Source organism: Halichoerus grypus, chromosome 7 (assembly GCF_964656455.1).
Source record: "Halichoerus grypus chromosome 7, mHalGry1.hap1.1, whole genome shotgun sequence".
NCBI classification, from domain to species: Eukaryota; Metazoa; Chordata; class Mammalia; order Carnivora; family Phocidae; genus Halichoerus; species Halichoerus grypus.
Window position 1 is genome coordinate 51,930,752 of NC_135718.1, and position 15,665 is coordinate 51,946,416.

Sequence of the window (15,665 nt, forward strand, 5' to 3'; positions counted from 1 at the left end):
GTTGAGCCAGGGATGCAGTGGAATGAAGCCGGTCGTGGGGGGTTTGAGCCTCACTTTCCTCACCTACCCCCATGATTGAGGGAGATCTCCCCCTCGGAGTCATACCGTCTTCCTAATCTCTCCTTCCCCTGCCCTCAACTATTTCTGCTGAGAGAAGGGCCGGGTCTCTGTCCCTTCTCCTGGTTCTCTTGGCCGGACTGCGGGGCTGTCCGGGAGATGCAGCAGGTGTGTGTTTTAAGCATTGCCCACCAGCTCTTGATGTACAGCCTGAGGTTGGGGCTGTTGCTTTGTCCAGCAAAGTAGATGTGGGGGGTGGGATGGGGTGGTCCTCCACCCACATCCGTTCCGTGTCATGCAGTGGCCACATCCTTCTGCCCCAGGTTAGAAGGTGATGGTCACTACGCTGGTGTGTATGATTTTGACTAAAGGGCTGGTGACGGGAGCATCGCTGTTCTCAGACCTGAAGCGTGTCTGTGTCACTGCTCTGCTCCGTGTCCCAGTTCTTTCCCCCTTCTCCCTCCAGGGGTGCTTTCTCTGTGGTCCGCAGGTGTGTGAAGAAAACCTCCACGCAAGAGTACGCAGCAAAAATCATCAACACCAAGAAGTTATCTGCCCGGGGTGAGTGTTCCCCCATCTTGGCCTCTCCCTAGGCTGCCTCCAAGGGCTATAGCTTCTGAAGATGCTCCAGGAATTGAGAGTTGTGTATTTTAGCCCCTGCAGAAGAATTGGAATTTCAGGGTTGGTTGACTTGGAAGCCAGGCAAGGAGTTGCATGGGGAACCAGAAGTGCTCAGGTAGAAAAGAATGAAAAAGATGTAAGACATGTAGGTAGCTACAGGGAGGAGTGGTACCTGAAGGCTCAAGGGAGTTTGGTTTTTAAGGGAGGCAGCGACATGGGGAGTGATGGGGGCATGGAACGGAGAGCTCTTAATTTGGAGTCTCTGTGTTGCGGGCAGTGGGCAGCCGCTCCAGGCCTGTCTTGGTCCCTGTGCCCCAGTGGTGACTTAGGATGGAAATGCAGTAAGTGAACAGCTCTGACAAATCCAGCCTCCCCCTGCCCACCAGGCGGCAGAACAGACTCCCAAGGGAAGGGAATCTGTAAACATCAGGGGAGGCTGCTGCTGGCGAGGGCTTCTCGGGAACAGATCCTGCCAGATGAACTTGATTGCTTTTTTGATCAAATTACAAAGTTGGTGGTGCAGCAGCAGATGCAGCCTGTCCTGGGTGGAGGGTGATGCCTCATGGTCTGGAAATCTCAGTGGCCTGGTCTGGGTGGGAGCAGCATTGCCTCCAGGTCCGAGGATTGTGAAGGCCCAGGCCTTGGAGCCTGATTTGTGAGATCCTCCCAAGTACCTGGGGCCAGGAGGGTGAGGCCCTGTCTTTGTCTTTCACACCTTGAACCTACACTCCCTGAACCTTGATTGGGTGCTTGCCAGACTCACCTCATCTGATAGGTATAGACCCAGCAGTGTGTGCAGTGCTCTGTGAACAGGTCTGGTGAGTACAGAGGTATGGGGATGGGTCGTCATTGAGGGCTGTGGGGTGCAGCAGGGGACAAAGGTTTTTGACTCAGAGAAAGGAGTTAGTATGGGGCAATAGGATGTCCACACATATATTAGGAGCCAGGACTGATGCCCTGGGGAAGGTGAGGGCTGTGGCTAATAGTGACCCAGGCGACGCCGGGGTGAGAGCTGTAGTTGATGTCCCTAAGCATCAGAGAAGCTATTAAATTCCACGGAGATGACAGTGGGCTCCTGTCATGTGTCCAGTTGTTCTGGGACCCATTTAGCAAGGCTGTGTCTGCCTCCTGGCTGGGAGGGCTTCTCTTCATCCCCACAAATAGGGCTTGTCTTTCTGTCTCCCTCCCAGCCTCCATCTTTTGCAGTTCCTCTACGTTGGCTATAAAGTTGACTTATTTGTTTGTTTTCTTTCTCTCTGGGTACCTTGAGTCGGAGGCGACGGTTGCCATAGAGATATGTGGGCAGTCAGATGCCCTCCTCCCCTGGGGTAGGGGGATGACACAGTGGGCTGGGCTCTTTGGCAGACATCCTGTGGCCAAGGGTGCAGGGCGCAGGCAGGGACGGCAGCTCAAGAGTGGATACCTCCCTGTGCCCACACAGCAGAGCCCTGGTGCATCAGAAATGGGGCTGGTGTCTGGTGTCTCCAGTTAATGATGCAATGCTTCGTGTTCCTCATCTCACCAGTGTCCTCTGACCCAGGGGTGAGGGAGGGAGGGACGCTGGGAGCCACACTCTGAGATGTGAGGATTGCTGTCGTGGTGACTTTGTGGAGCTGCCTGCCTTCGGCTGTCATTCTCTCCTCCTTCCCTACCCACCTGAACTTCCCTGACCTGTGTCATCATGTCCTATTCCCTTCCTCACCTCCTTTAAACCTTGCCTTGTCTTTTCCAACTGACATCTTTCTTTCCCTGCCCAAATTGGATGAGGTTTGATTTCTCTTTGATTTTTTTTTTTTTTTTTTTGTCCCTCAAGGAAAGGATTCTTGTGTAAGATCATATGCTTCAGACATCAACTCCCCCTCTTTCGAGATGGTTATGCCAAGACTGGGGCTCTGTTGTGTGGCTTGCATACCAGGTTAACTTAGGGACAGAGGCTTGGTCCTGGCTGACGGGCACAGATGCCAACAAGAGGGGTCAGGAGTCTGTCTGTGCCAGTATGGTTCGGAGGTGGGAGAGTGGGAGGGTGTTGTCTTGGAGATGGAGGGACCAAGCTGGGGGCTGTGCCGTAGGTGTGGGCCCAGGGGATGTGAGCTCCTGGGGAGTTGGGCCAGGGTGCCCACTAGGCTGGTGCCCACGGGGTTAGGGAGTGAAGGCCCGTGGCTGCCCTGCAGCCTCTCAGTTTACGCTGTATATTTTATAAAGGTGCAGCAGCTGGGGCTGGGTTTCACTCTTCGCTGTCTGTCTGTCTAGGGCTCCGCAGGTGTTGGATTTCTGTGTCCAGGAATGTGGTGGGCCCACCAGAGTCATCCATGAGGGTCTGAAGGGGCTTGCCCTGTTTGCTGAGTCTATCTGCCTGTGTTCTTTCTTGTTTGTGATTTTCCGTGCTGCGAATCAAAAGGAAAGAAAAGAGTATCAAGCTGCTTCTCCCGGGCATCTGCAGTGAAGTGCTCAGGAGGCATGGGGAGAGATCACCTGGTCTTACGGGGGGATTGCATCTGGGTGGGAATCCTTTTGCTCTGTTGTTTCTTGTCATTGCCTCAGAGGCCCACGTTCGTAGCTGTGTTACAAGGTAGGGAGTTCGTGTGGCTGTGCGTTGAGCACCGTCTTTGTCTGCAGGCCTGTCTACATAAAGTCACTGAAAGTCATATAACGTCACTCCCTCTGCTTGGAACAGTCATAGGTGTGGAGTTGGGGCTCTTAAGGGAGCCCGTGGTTCCAAGCTTAGCTCTCCACTAGGCTGAAGGAGGCATTTAAAATAGGCTTGGATGCAGGAGCTAGTGGGCCAGGTGATGGCAATGATAAGTCGTTATTTTAAGATTTAAGAGCACCCCCCCAAGGAGCCTGAGCCCTTATGTCTTTTTTTATTTTTAAATCTTCAGATTCCCTTCTTATCTTTATTCATATGCATATAGATTTTCACCTCGTGGAGCATAACATTTTATATCCTGCTCTCTTGCTTACATCCAAAGCGTTTCCCCATATTGCTATAGTTGAAGGGCAAATGGTCCTTTATTCTTCCGTAGTTTAGGATTTATCCTTGGAACAGTTGGCCTCATAAGGAACCTCTGTATTTGGCCCATTTATCTGGATTCCAATTGCTTTTACTACATGGACACTTGGCCTTACTAAGAGATGCTACCAGAAACAATATTTTGAAATCTGTTACAGCACTTGCTATTTATTTATTAATCTGTGTACCCCATGTGAAGAAGTTTCTACTGAGGCTAAATGTAAGCAAAAGCTTTCCTCTTCCTGAGGACCTGGGAGGTAAAGGGTAGGGACCAGATCTATTTCTTTACCTCTGTGTGGGCAGGGCCCAGCAAAGTGCCTGACACATACCTGGCCTGTACATGTCGAACGAATGGATTCAGAGGCTACATAACCAGTCGTGGTTGCTTCCTGGCTTTGGCTCTCAGGAAACTCAGAGCCGAGTTGTAGGAACCCTCGTACCCTGGTGCTGGCTTGGGTTCCCCCTTTCTGATCCATGGAGCCAGGCTGCAGGCCTGACACGGCTGTTGGAGAGGACACATGAGGTTAAAGACCTGTGCTTGGGGCATATATAGCAGGTGGGAGATGTAGGAACACAGTGTAGCTTATGATTCTTTCTTCCCTTATAGGGCAATGTTGGGACTTCCTCTCAGCAGCGATTTTCAATTTTAGTGTGCATAAGGATCACCTGAGTATGGTTAAAAAACACAGATTCCTGGGCTTTATCCACAGGAGGTCTGGCATTGGGCCCCAGAATCTATACTTTAAACAAGTATAGTGAATTTATGGGCCCTAGTGAATTCCATGCAGGTGGTCCCCCAGCCGCGGTTTAAGAAACGCCATCTAAAATCAGCAGACGCACCAGCGGTAGCTCTTGTCATGTTCTCTGAGATTTCCCAGACAAACCTTGGCAGCCTTCTCCAGGTGGCATCTCTGCTGGTATGTGGCCATCTGTACCCATGGGCTTTTCTGTGATTAGGGGCCTCCTCTGACCCCCCAGACTGGGGTGTCAGCCTGTGTCCAGGGCTGTGGCGGAGCTGAGTGCCTGAGGCTGTGGCACGTTGGCCACCAGAAGGGCAAAGGCTGTCCCTTTCTGGGTCCAGCTGGCCCTGGGGACTGAAATTAGATCCCCCTGGGTGGTGCCAGCTGTAAGTCCCCACCCCCTTAGTGTTGGCCTGAGTGGCCCCCATGACATTTGTGTACCCTGTGGTATCTCCAAGTAAGACTTTCCTGTTAAGGATCTGGGTGAAGCGAGGGGAGGCAGGGAGGGGAGGGTGAAGCAGCAGTGCAGGGCTGGGCCTGGGGGTGCGGGGGTGCGTGGGGGGGGAAGGAAGAGCGATCTATGCGGCGCTGGAACGCCGGGACTCTGCTACTTGAGGAAGCATTTAAGGAGGTCGTATACAAAACCGTGCTTTCCTCCTGAGGATAACAGGCCAGTCAGTTTCTGTTGACAGAGAAACGGGCATCCTGTATATAAATGACTGAACTTCCACTGACTTGTTCCCCTAAGTGGATGAGAAAGCAGCCTGGAGGTCCCTTCTCTGTGCCAAAGGCTTATGCTGGGCCGGTCTTGTCATACAGTCACGCTGTGAGCTATGTGACTTAGTTCGTACAACACTGGCCCGTCACCCTGCCATCCCACCCACCTTCCCAGATTGACTTTGGGTCCTGGCCTCATGGGGTGGGGATGGAGTTTGGAAGGTGGCCCCATCCTTGCTCTCTCCCTGCTGCTTGCCCTGGTCTCTTGTCAGAAGCTGTGCTCCAAGCTTCAGGGCTATGCTGAAACCCTAGAGGTGAGTGGCTGACCCCATTCTCTGCTGAGGCTAGAGACAGGCAAGGGGAGGAGTGGGTATGACAGGCTCCTGCCCCCAGCTCTGTGCTTGCTCTCTGGACAGCCTTGGCAGGCCGACAGGGGCCTGATCCCATGGGTGCCAAAAGGGTGATGACAGGAAGGGATGGGCACTTTGCACCTCTTGAGTGCCTCTTGGCAGAGGCCTTTTGTCATCTGCCCATGGCCAGAAAGATCTGCCCCAGGGCCAGTGGGGAAACCAAGGCACAAAAGGTTGGTTGGTTTATTTTTGAGCTGTAGGTATGCCAGTGATTTTGCCAGTGCTCAGACCCCAGCATCCTCAAGCAGTATGGTCTTCACCTACCCCATGGCTCCTCCCTTGAAAACACAGATTCTGGGCATTTTGTTCCTGTGATACGTGCTGATATCCACACCTCCATCTAGGCCCAGAGCTCTAAGCCTGGTGGAGCAAATCCCTCTGTTTTGCTGGCCGAGGCCTCGCTCTCATCTGTACCACCTCTCTGGGTACAGACCCCTCTGTGGTGGGGATATTTCCAGCCACCCCCCCACCCAGCACCATCTCTACTTCCTGGGTCCTATCAGCAGCAGCTTCCCATCTGCTCCCCTCTTTTCTCCTCTCTCTCTTTCCCCTCCCCCCAGCTTGCTGCTGCCCTGGGAGGAGCTATTTTTAGGGGCTGCTTCCTGGGATGTTTTACTTGGGGCTGGTTACCATGAAGGAAATGTCACCAAAACAGTGGGCAAAGGCTGCAGGCACCCAGATCCCTGCCGGGGGCATGGAGAACTCAGCGGCTGACCCGGTTCTGGCCCGGAGAGAATCCAGAGTGTCCAGAGGCTGAGCCCTGCCTTCTTGGAGCTTGCAAGTGACCCCATGGGGATTTTCTCCATCTAAGCTGGTTTGGGAGACTTTGGTTATGGGGCACTTGTTAGTGCCTCTCTCCTCTCCCTCCTTAGTTAAAGCTTCTCTTAGGACACAGAGGCCACAGCGGGGCTTGGGTCTTTGTGTCACCTGGTGAGAGCTGCTTGAGTGAGGACTGAAGAGAAAAGGAGGGTGCCAGATTCGGACAGAGCCTGGGGGGTTGACGTGAGCACGTTTTGGGCCCCATCCCACTGTACTCACAGCACGCGGCTGGTCCCGGGTGTGTGAGTGTGAAGGAATTCCAAGCCGTGACCCCTGCGCAGGCATGGTGGATGGACTTTGCTCTTAATTGGAGATTCTTTGCACCTTTGGAGTGAGATTCAAAGAGGAAGGGATGTGGCATCGCAGTGTCAGGATGAGGTCAATGGGATTGTGGCCTGGGATTCCCACTGGTCAGTGCCCAAGCCCAGGGGCTGTTTATAAGCAGCTGGAAATGTGGATTATGACACCAAATCCCTATGGTGCCCTTGTTCTTTCTCCTCAGAGTGAGGCCCCGGGGGCCAGATGGAGGCCTCTGCCGCTTGGGAAGGACGAGGAGGGCACTCAGGAGGGCAGCAAGAGGAGACGCTCCACTTGGAGCATCTGAAATTGGGCTGTAGGAAGCTGTAGGAATCTTCTCGTCATTCATGTCAGGATCACAGGCACCTTGAAATACCCTTTGGAAAGTCCAAGGTGTCATTGGGATTGGAACTTGGGGAGGGTCCTCATAGGCGGAGTAGGGCCGTGTGTGTTCTTTCCCATCACAGAGGGTGGTGTATTCAGGTGGCAGTAGAATCTTATGTGAAGCTAGTACTGGCATTTGTGGTTTTAGGGAAATGTCACTAAATCAGTCATGTCCCTACAAGGCCATGGAGGATCAGTGGCCAGCCTTCCGTGGCCCCTGGTCCTGTGGTGGGGGAAGGCAAGTGCATTTGGAGTAGGCTTCTCGTTTGGATTGAGGGGAGAGGTGGTTCTAGAACCCTGCCTCCCCTTTGCTACATGCTGTCTCCTCATTGCTTCCTCTTTTCTGCCTCCCTTGGCACTGACTACCTGGTCACTCTTTGCCGCTCTTCCTGGTGATGGGTACTTGGCCTGGACCAAGGCTCGAAGTGCTTGGGCCAAAGGCAGGAGAGGCAAGGCCTCCACGGATGCTTGTTTCTCCGGCCTGGCTCTACACTGGGTGGGCTGTTAGGGAAGGCCCGAGCAGGTCCCTGATAACGGCCACTTCTGCTTTCTGCTCCTGTTGCTACCTCTGCTGCTGCGGGGGAAAACCTTGCAGAGAGATGTGGTCAGAGCTGGGCTGAAGGTTGGCCGGGGCGGGTCTGTCCATGGCAGCAGCACACAGGCAGGCAGGAAGTGGCCCGGTGCAGAAGCGGGAAGTGGCTGTTGTCAAACAGGAAGGGGGGGCTGGGCCACGTGAGGGGGCGGGAAATAGCCCAGTTGAAAGGTGGGTGGGAAGAGGGTCAGCCTCTGAAGGCCTCGGAACAGCGAGCGCAGGGGTCCATGGAAGGAGGGGTGTCTCGAGGGAGAAGGCCATCTTTGGGACAAAAGCACCAGCTGCTGTGTTACCACCTCCGGATGCCCAGGCTGCGCCTGTGGACTGAGTCAGTTCAGTGGCTTCACCCCTTTTGGGGTTGTGATGCTGTGCTTTAGCCAGGACAGCCCTTGCTGTTGGGCAAGATACTCCACAAACCATATTTGTTCCTGAAATGCCACTGCTGCTGCTGGCATGGAGCCCTCTGCTTTTTTGCCCAGACAGGGCCTGGTCCCGGAGGGGACTCCAGGACGGGAGGTGTGTGGGGGACGGGGGCAGGAGACAACAGCGGGGAGCCTGGGGCGCTGGCCTGCGGTGCACGGTGTAAGGACGCAGGGAGAGTATGGTAGGCAGAAACCCCATGGCTCATTGAGCAGAGCTTCTGGACAGCAGGACGCCACCGCCTCCAAGGGTGAGGCCGAGGAAGAGGGGGGATCCCGCAGGCAGTGGCGTGGCTAGGCTGTCCTCTCTCTGAGAAGCCCCTGTTGCTCTCCTCTCCCCAGGGCGGGCCCCACCCAAAGCAGCAGCTTTGGTACTTCCAGCCCAGAGGGGATACCTCCCCCTCAGGAGGGCTGTGGCCGAGCCAAGTCAGAGGGCTCTGCTGGGGTGCTGTGGACTCTGGCCGGACTCTGGGTCCGACTCGCTCAGTGTCTTTGGATCAGGTTCTCCCCGTGTGCCAGGCACTGCACTGAGCATTTACCCAGTTACCGCATTTAATCTGCAGAGAGCCCTGCCTCCGTTTCCAAGTGAGGAAACTTTTCCCCGGGATATGTGCCTGGCTCCTTGTGTCACCTCCTTCGGGTCCCAATCAAACGTCACTTCCTTGCTGCGGCTCTTCCATGACTGTCCTATTTAAATGTGTACTGTGCCTTTTCCCTGCTTTATTTTCCCACATTTTGCACTTGCCATGACATTTCCTGTGCCATCCCCTTCTTCTTGTCTGTCCCTCCCCCCCTCCCAGCCCCACTAGAATATCACCTCCACGAAGGCAGGGATTTTTGTCTTGTTTTGTTCACTGCTGTAGCCGCAGCGTTCAGAACAGTGTTTTTGAATGAATGAATGAGGCGCAGATGGATTTAATAACTCACCTGCCATAGCCGTGCTCGGACTCAACCCAGGGCTGTCTGACTCCAAAACTGTTGTGTTCATGGATGGAGTACACGCTAAGGATCAGCACAAAGACTAAGGAGCAGCCTGGGATTCAGAGAAGACATGGGGACTCGGCTCCTTGGAGACAGGGTTGAATTAAGTGGCTAACAAGGACCCTCTGGACGGTGGGCAGCTCCTTCGAGGAGCTGGAAGTCTGAATCTGTGTCTCTCCTCTCCCTGTTCTGAGTCACTGGTGAAGCCAGAGCACCCTTATTTTTAGTGCTGCTACTCTTGTGGGACTGTAACCATTAGCCAGTAAGAGACTTAAGGGAGGAGATAAACATTAATCTTCCAGGCCTTCCCCTCAGCAGCCACCTCCACATTGCAAGATGCTGTTCTCCTGCACCTGCCCGGGCAGCCAAGCCCAAGGGTTGTGGGTCAGAGGGTGGCGAGGTGAGTGGTCAGAGGGCGGAATCTTTGGGGCTGGCTAGCTTGGTACTTCCAGCCCAGTTCCAGGAGCTGGGAGGAAGGCGGGGTAGCCCTGGCATCTTCCCGGCCAGATCTGGAAGAAGCAAGCCCCCCTGCCACTGAGCAGGGCTAGCACTACTTCCTCAACTACCTCCAGGGTCTGCAGGTCCCTGGGACCGACGGATCCCAGGTGATGTGGGACTGGGGGGTCACCTGTGGTTCTCTGGCTGCATCCTGGTCAGTGCTAACGCCAAACTGAGGATGGAAAGGAGGACCTGACCCAGATCTTTGGGCAGCTGGGATGGATTAGCTGGGCAGCAGGAACTAATCTCTGTCTGTCCCCACCTCCTTCTTGCACAAAGCAGAGCTGTTGCTAGAGGGAAAGTTTAGGACAAAACGGGGGGTGATTGGTGAAACAACAAATGTGAATCGTTTTAGTCTATAATCCCTGTGTTATCTCAGACTACATTATTTTGGCAGGCCTGGGTTGGAATCCCAGTTCTTTCCCTTTCCTGCTGCAGGATCTCGGGCGAGTTATTTAACTTCTCTGGGCTTCAGTTTCATTATCTGTGAAGAGGTGACAGTGATAGCACCTCCCTGGTAGGATGGTTGTGGGGGTCATAGGGAGCTCTACAGAGGCTCTTTGCTGTTGAGCTGGAGGTGGGGTGGACAGAAGCCCTTACCAAGGGAGGCAGGAATTGCTTGGCAGGTGTGGATGTGAAGGCACCTGCCCAGACCTGGAGAAATGCCTCCCAAAGCCCGGAGTCTTTACTAGCTGTCCTCACTTTATCCTGTCATCATTGCATAGTGATGGAGAAAGGGCTCTAGGCTCAGACTGCCTGCATCCACTGCCTGGGACCTTGGGTGGGTTACTTCAACTTTTCAAGCCTCAGTTTCCTCATTTGTCATGTAATGGAGTTCATTAGATCCTTTACTTCACAGGGTCTCGGTGAGGGTGAAGGAAGATAACCCACGCCTCTGCCTGGCATATAGTGACTCCTCAGTAAATAATGGTTGTTACTACCATTGGTGTTATTGATAAACCAATACGAAGCCCCATCAAGGCAGGAACTCTAGGATAGGAAGCATCACTCAGAGAGGTCCCACCCTTTGAAGAGCTTGGGACCAAAAGATACTGGACATAATGTGCGATGTGAAAATTCTAAGAAGTGCAGCAGAAGATGGGGGGATGCTCAGAGAGAGGAGAAGTCACATCTGCCAGGAAGAACAGGGAAGACTTTGTGAAGGAGGGGACTGTTGCAGCAGGTAGAGGGGGGAGGGCTGCTAGGCTGCCTTGCTTTGAGTGGTAGCATCCTCTCTTTCTACTTCCTGGAGCTCTGCCTTCCTGTGGAAGGAACCGACCAATGCAGCTTGCTTGTACCTGGGGACTCCGGGATTTGGGTCCTTTCACCAAAACAGAGTAACCCCAGTGCCTGAGTGCCAAGAGGTGAGCGCTCACAGCAGGGTGTGGCCAGGAGGATCCTGGGGAGAAGCAAAATTACTGCAAAGTGGGCATCATAATAGTGCCAGCCTCATAGAGTGGTTATGAGAATAAATTAAAAGATGTTTGTACCTGGTGTAGAAGTAAGCTCTCGAGAAATGTTAGCTCTGCTTATCATTTTGTCAGATCATTATCATCTTCATCATCATCTTGGTTGTCAGCATCATTATGTTTCAGGGATACTGTGAAGACTAAATCAGAGAATATTTGCAAAATTCCTAGCACAGTGCCTGGTCCTATAGTGGGTGTTCAATAAAAACTTAGTTATTGGTAGTATCTCTATCAAGGAAGAGATTCTGGACGCCCTGGCCAAGTGAAATCCCTGCTGTAGTGAAAAGGGTACCAGAGTTGTAGTCGAAGACCTGGATTCAAGTCCTGACTCTGCCTCACTAACTTGAGGGACTTTCCTAGGGCATTTCCTCATTTGAAAAAAGTCATAATACCTGTCTCTAGGATTGCTGTGACTTGCTGCATTAATTCAGCAAATTAGTAAAAAGTGCATAGTTGGTGCCTAATGATTGAAGGACTATGAATAGCCAGGTGGCCACAAATAGAATGGATGGCTGATGGTTTTTGTTTTCTCTCTTCTGCTTTTAGATCACCAGAAACTAGAACGTGAGGCCCGGATATGCCGACTTTTGAAACATCCAAACATTGGTAAGCACCTTCGCTCGGGGTAATTCTTGGGCATCTGGTAGAAGGTAGGGAGAACAGAGATCCACTGCTTTTGTGTCTGAAACCAGTTCTGTCCCTGGATCTTTGCCTGGTGTAATTTTTTTTTTTTTTTTGTCCAAGTGGGATAGCAGGTGTGTCTTGCTCAGAACGCTGGGACCTTCTGCTCTAGAGACCTGCGGGTCTCCATCCCCACAGTGCCATTTCAGGGCCAGGATAGGAGGTCCTAGAACAGGTTTCAGACTCCCTTTCTTCCCCTTCTCCTTCCGTCTTTGGGCTGAGGTCCAGGGCCTGCAGCGTGTGAGGCTCCGGGCTAGTAGCCTGCCAGCATCCCTCACCAGGGGCCTTCCACAGCCGTCATAAAAGGGTCCGGATTTTGTTTCTGGACTTGAAAGAGTTTTGTTCCTGTTACGGTGTCATGCGCACTCTGGGGGTTTCCATGGTGCTCCCGTTTGTATTCCCCAGAGCCAGGAAAGCAAGCTGCCCACCCGCCTGGCTTCTCTGGAGAAGGGAAGGCAGGAGCCACTCTCATGGGGAAGGAGAAAAAATTAAGAGGATTTCTCCCTGCTCCCACCCTGACTTGGGGGACAAGAGCACATTGTTGGTTGTTCTAAAGCCTGAGGAGGTTTGCCTGCCACAACCCACTCCAGCTCAGTTTTACATTGTTCAGCTGAAATAGTCTTTGCCAGAAGCGTTGGCCCTGATTTGGTGCTTCTCGCAGAGGGGATAGAAACGGGGCTGGCTGCAGTGTCTGAGCAGAAACCCCAGTCTTGACTTGAGGCAGAGCAGGGAGCATCTCCTAGGTTTTTCCCTGAAAGCCCTGAGTCATCACAAAGAAAAACACGTGTTCCTTGCTCCTCAGGCATGGCCTAAATATCGGGGCTCCCACAGTGCCCCGGAGGCTGCCCGCTCTGCTCTGTTGGCGGCCGGGGCTGGGAGGTGACTTGCTGAAGCCTGATGCTTCCTCTGGAGCTACCCAGCCTCTGGTCTGCCAGACCTTCGGCTGGAAAGCTTAACGTGAGCTCTTAACGTGGGAGAGCTGAGGTCGTACTCTAGCCCAAGGGGAGAGGAGTAGCTCTGAGCTAACCAGAACTCCAACCATGCAGGGCTTTACAGATCGCAGTCAGCAGCTTGGATTACACCCGGAGCGGATTGACATAGCCAATGCTCAGCTCTGCTGGTGCGGTGTGTCCCACCGAGCCAACACCTCTCAGCTGATGGGTCCCAGGCTTAGAACTCCTGGAGCTCCCTGCGTGAGCTCCGAAGTCAGACGCTCACCTGCAAACAGCACAGTGGGGACCGACGTGTCACCTTGGGTAGGAGAGACAATGAGAGGAGCGCCGAGCAGCAGTCGCAAATTCGGGCGTGTTTTGTTTGGCCAGCTCAGTGGTCTAAAAATATTTTATTATTTGCCAGTATTTAAAAACAAGATTTTGCATTTTGGGGAAAAAAAAATTCTGTTTCCCAGTTTTGCGAATCAGACATTGGGGGTCTGCTGAGCCCGCATCTGTATGCGGCCAGAATCAGCTAGGCTGGGCAGTGGCTGCCCCCCAAAGTCTACTGGCCAACCGTCCTTTGCCAACTCCCTTGTTAACCTTATGTTTGCACTGCCTACCTGGTCCCTGGAGGCTTTTGAGCTTGTGACCTCTAACCTAGAAGTTCCAGAACAGAAAGAAAAAGCCTGTGGGTAACTAGAGTCATCCACAAGCACGGGAGCATTTTAATGTTCCAGTCCCAGGGCTCAGGATCTGAGGACAGCAACTTCCTTCCCTTATGCTACTCGTGACCAAGTCGTAGAGTTGTTCTCATGCCAGGAGGAGCACAAAAGGTGGGGTGGGCGAGGCAGGAGGCAGAACCACGTCTGCATCGTCCGTAGCACGGACTTGATCGACCCTGGAAGGGTTGGGGTAAGATGAAGACCGCTGAGACATGACCAGGAAGGACAAAAATGGGATTCTAGCTGAAAACAGTCGTACCTTTCTTTTTATGCCTTTCTAGAAATTAAATATATACTTTTGACCTTTTAGACCTCACTTGGTTTGGTAGCTCTTTCCTTTTTAATCACCTGCCCCCAGCTCGACCTGGGGTCCTGGCAGTTGGGGGACCGCCTACCCTAGTCATCTGCCCTGTTAGGGGCCCCGCGAGATCCAAGCCAGGCCAGGCCAGGCACACTCACTTCATCAGCATCTGATTGCCCAGAACTGTGCTTCATTTCACAACTGCTCCCAGATCCTGAGGGATGTTGGTCTGGGGCCTTATTCCGGGATCAAGAGCAGCGAGAGGGAAGGGTGAGTCAGGACTGTGTCCTGGGAGAGCTGGCTGGCCGGGCTCTCTGGCTTCCGGTGGGAACCGGGCTCCTGGAGACGTGGTGGGGCGGTAGATCCAGGAGGCTGAGGTTGCCATGGATCCTGATCTGGCTTGTGGCAGAGAGGAGGCCGTTTTGTGCCCTAATTCACTATTCCCCTCTCTTCGCTGCCCCGTCCTTCAGAGTTGTGGCCCCTTTGGCTCCAGCCTCTTTAACTCCATCCCAAGGGGATACAAGTGGACCAGCCCAAGAGTGGCTCAGAGTTGAGGAAGCTGAGAACAGAGAGTACATGGTCCCTCTCTGGCTGCTGTACTTGAACTCAGAAGGATTTTTGGTGCAAGGAGCCAGGCATCCCCAGTTTTCTTCCCTAATAGATATTCTATCCCAGGAGTTAAAAAGCCTGCTGGAAGAGCGAATGCTCATGTAAACTGCAGTCTGGGTGACAGCAATGTGTCAGTGTAGGTTCATCGATTGTAACAAATGTGCCGGGCTGGTAGGGCATGCTGATGGTAGGGGAGGCCCTGTGTGTGGGGGCAGGTGGTATGTGGATGCTTTCTGGACTTCCTACTCAGTTTTGCTATGAACCCTAAACTCAAAAAAATAAAGTTTATTGATGAAAAAAAAAAAAAAGCCTGTTGGTTATGAGGCATTCTGCAGAACCTGAAACAGCTTTGGGAGAATGGCCAGAGGTGTGGAGTGAAGAGGAGGGGCCGGTAGTTGTCCTGTCTCCAGTCTGAATGGAGCGTGTTCTACCTGTGATCTGCTTGCTCCCTGCTCTAAATTCCTCTAATGAATAGACTCTGTCTTCCTTCATGCTGAGCTGCCCCAGCAGGTTCAATCACAGTCTGGCATGATGGTTTAGAGCAGTACTACTGAAACTTTTATGTGCTCAGGAATCACCAAGGGATCGCATGAAACTCAGGGTCTGATTCAGAAGGTCTGGGGTGGACCTGAGCTTGTGGTCTCGGGAGTGTGGTCTCCAGGGGAGGCTCACACTGCCGGTCTGCGGGCCGTGTGCGGGGGAGCAAGGTGTGTGGCTTTGCGATCGTGTCGTCCAGGTTTGCGTGTGGGATTTGCTGGTCTGGAGCTGCAACCTCCAGCAGAATATTTAGCCTCTTCGTGGAGTTGTGAGAGGGTTCAGTGGGCAAAGGAGGCCTCGGCTTGGAAAGAATGGAGGCCGTGAGAACAGGATCTCCAGCTACCAGAAGTGACCTTCCCTAAATCCTCAGCCGCAGCTCAGTTTGCAGGGTATTTAAGCCAGGCTGCCATTTATCTTGGACCCAGGGCCCATTCAGCTAACGCTAAATGGAGCAGAAACAGGGGCAAAGAAAAAGAAGAACACCTTGAATCCTGACCAAGCAGCTCCTAAATCTCTGCCTCGGGCAGTCCTGCCCAGCTGCTCCTGGGGGGGCAGCCTCAGTCCCCCACTGGCCCCCAGGAAGCAGGACCTCCTTTCCATTGTGCTATTGCTGCAGACACTTTTAACAGTGACACTTTCTCAGAGCTTTTTGAGCCAAGATTTGCTAGTTAAAATGTGGCATATTGTTGGGTGGTTTCTAAAGAACCGGAAATAGCCACCGCATTTGGGTTATGGCGTTGTTAGTCCTTGAAGGTATGAAACGTCAAGTGAAGGTATTTAGGTGTTTGGGCCATTTTTCCCTCCACGGTTTTTAAAGAAAAAGTAACTAGTTTTATCGCTGAAATGCAGTAGATGCTTTATCATTC

At 53.0% G+C, this 15,665-nt stretch overlaps 1 protein-coding gene across 17 annotated transcripts in view; it reads left to right on the forward strand.

The window, feature by feature from the left end:
* The window catches only part of CAMK2G (calcium/calmodulin dependent protein kinase II gamma), a 54,615-nt gene that overhangs the window by 1,017 nt on the left and 37,933 nt on the right, over positions 1-15,665 (forward strand). For all 17 annotated transcript variants that reach the window (XM_036110272.2, XM_036110278.2, XM_036110273.2 and 14 more), the window contains exons 2-3: positions 524-618; positions 11,561-11,620. In XM_036110272.2, the coding sequence (XP_035966165.1) occupies positions 524-618; positions 11,561-11,620 (155 nt within the window). The remainder of the gene's footprint in view (positions 1-523; positions 619-11,560; positions 11,621-15,665) is intronic.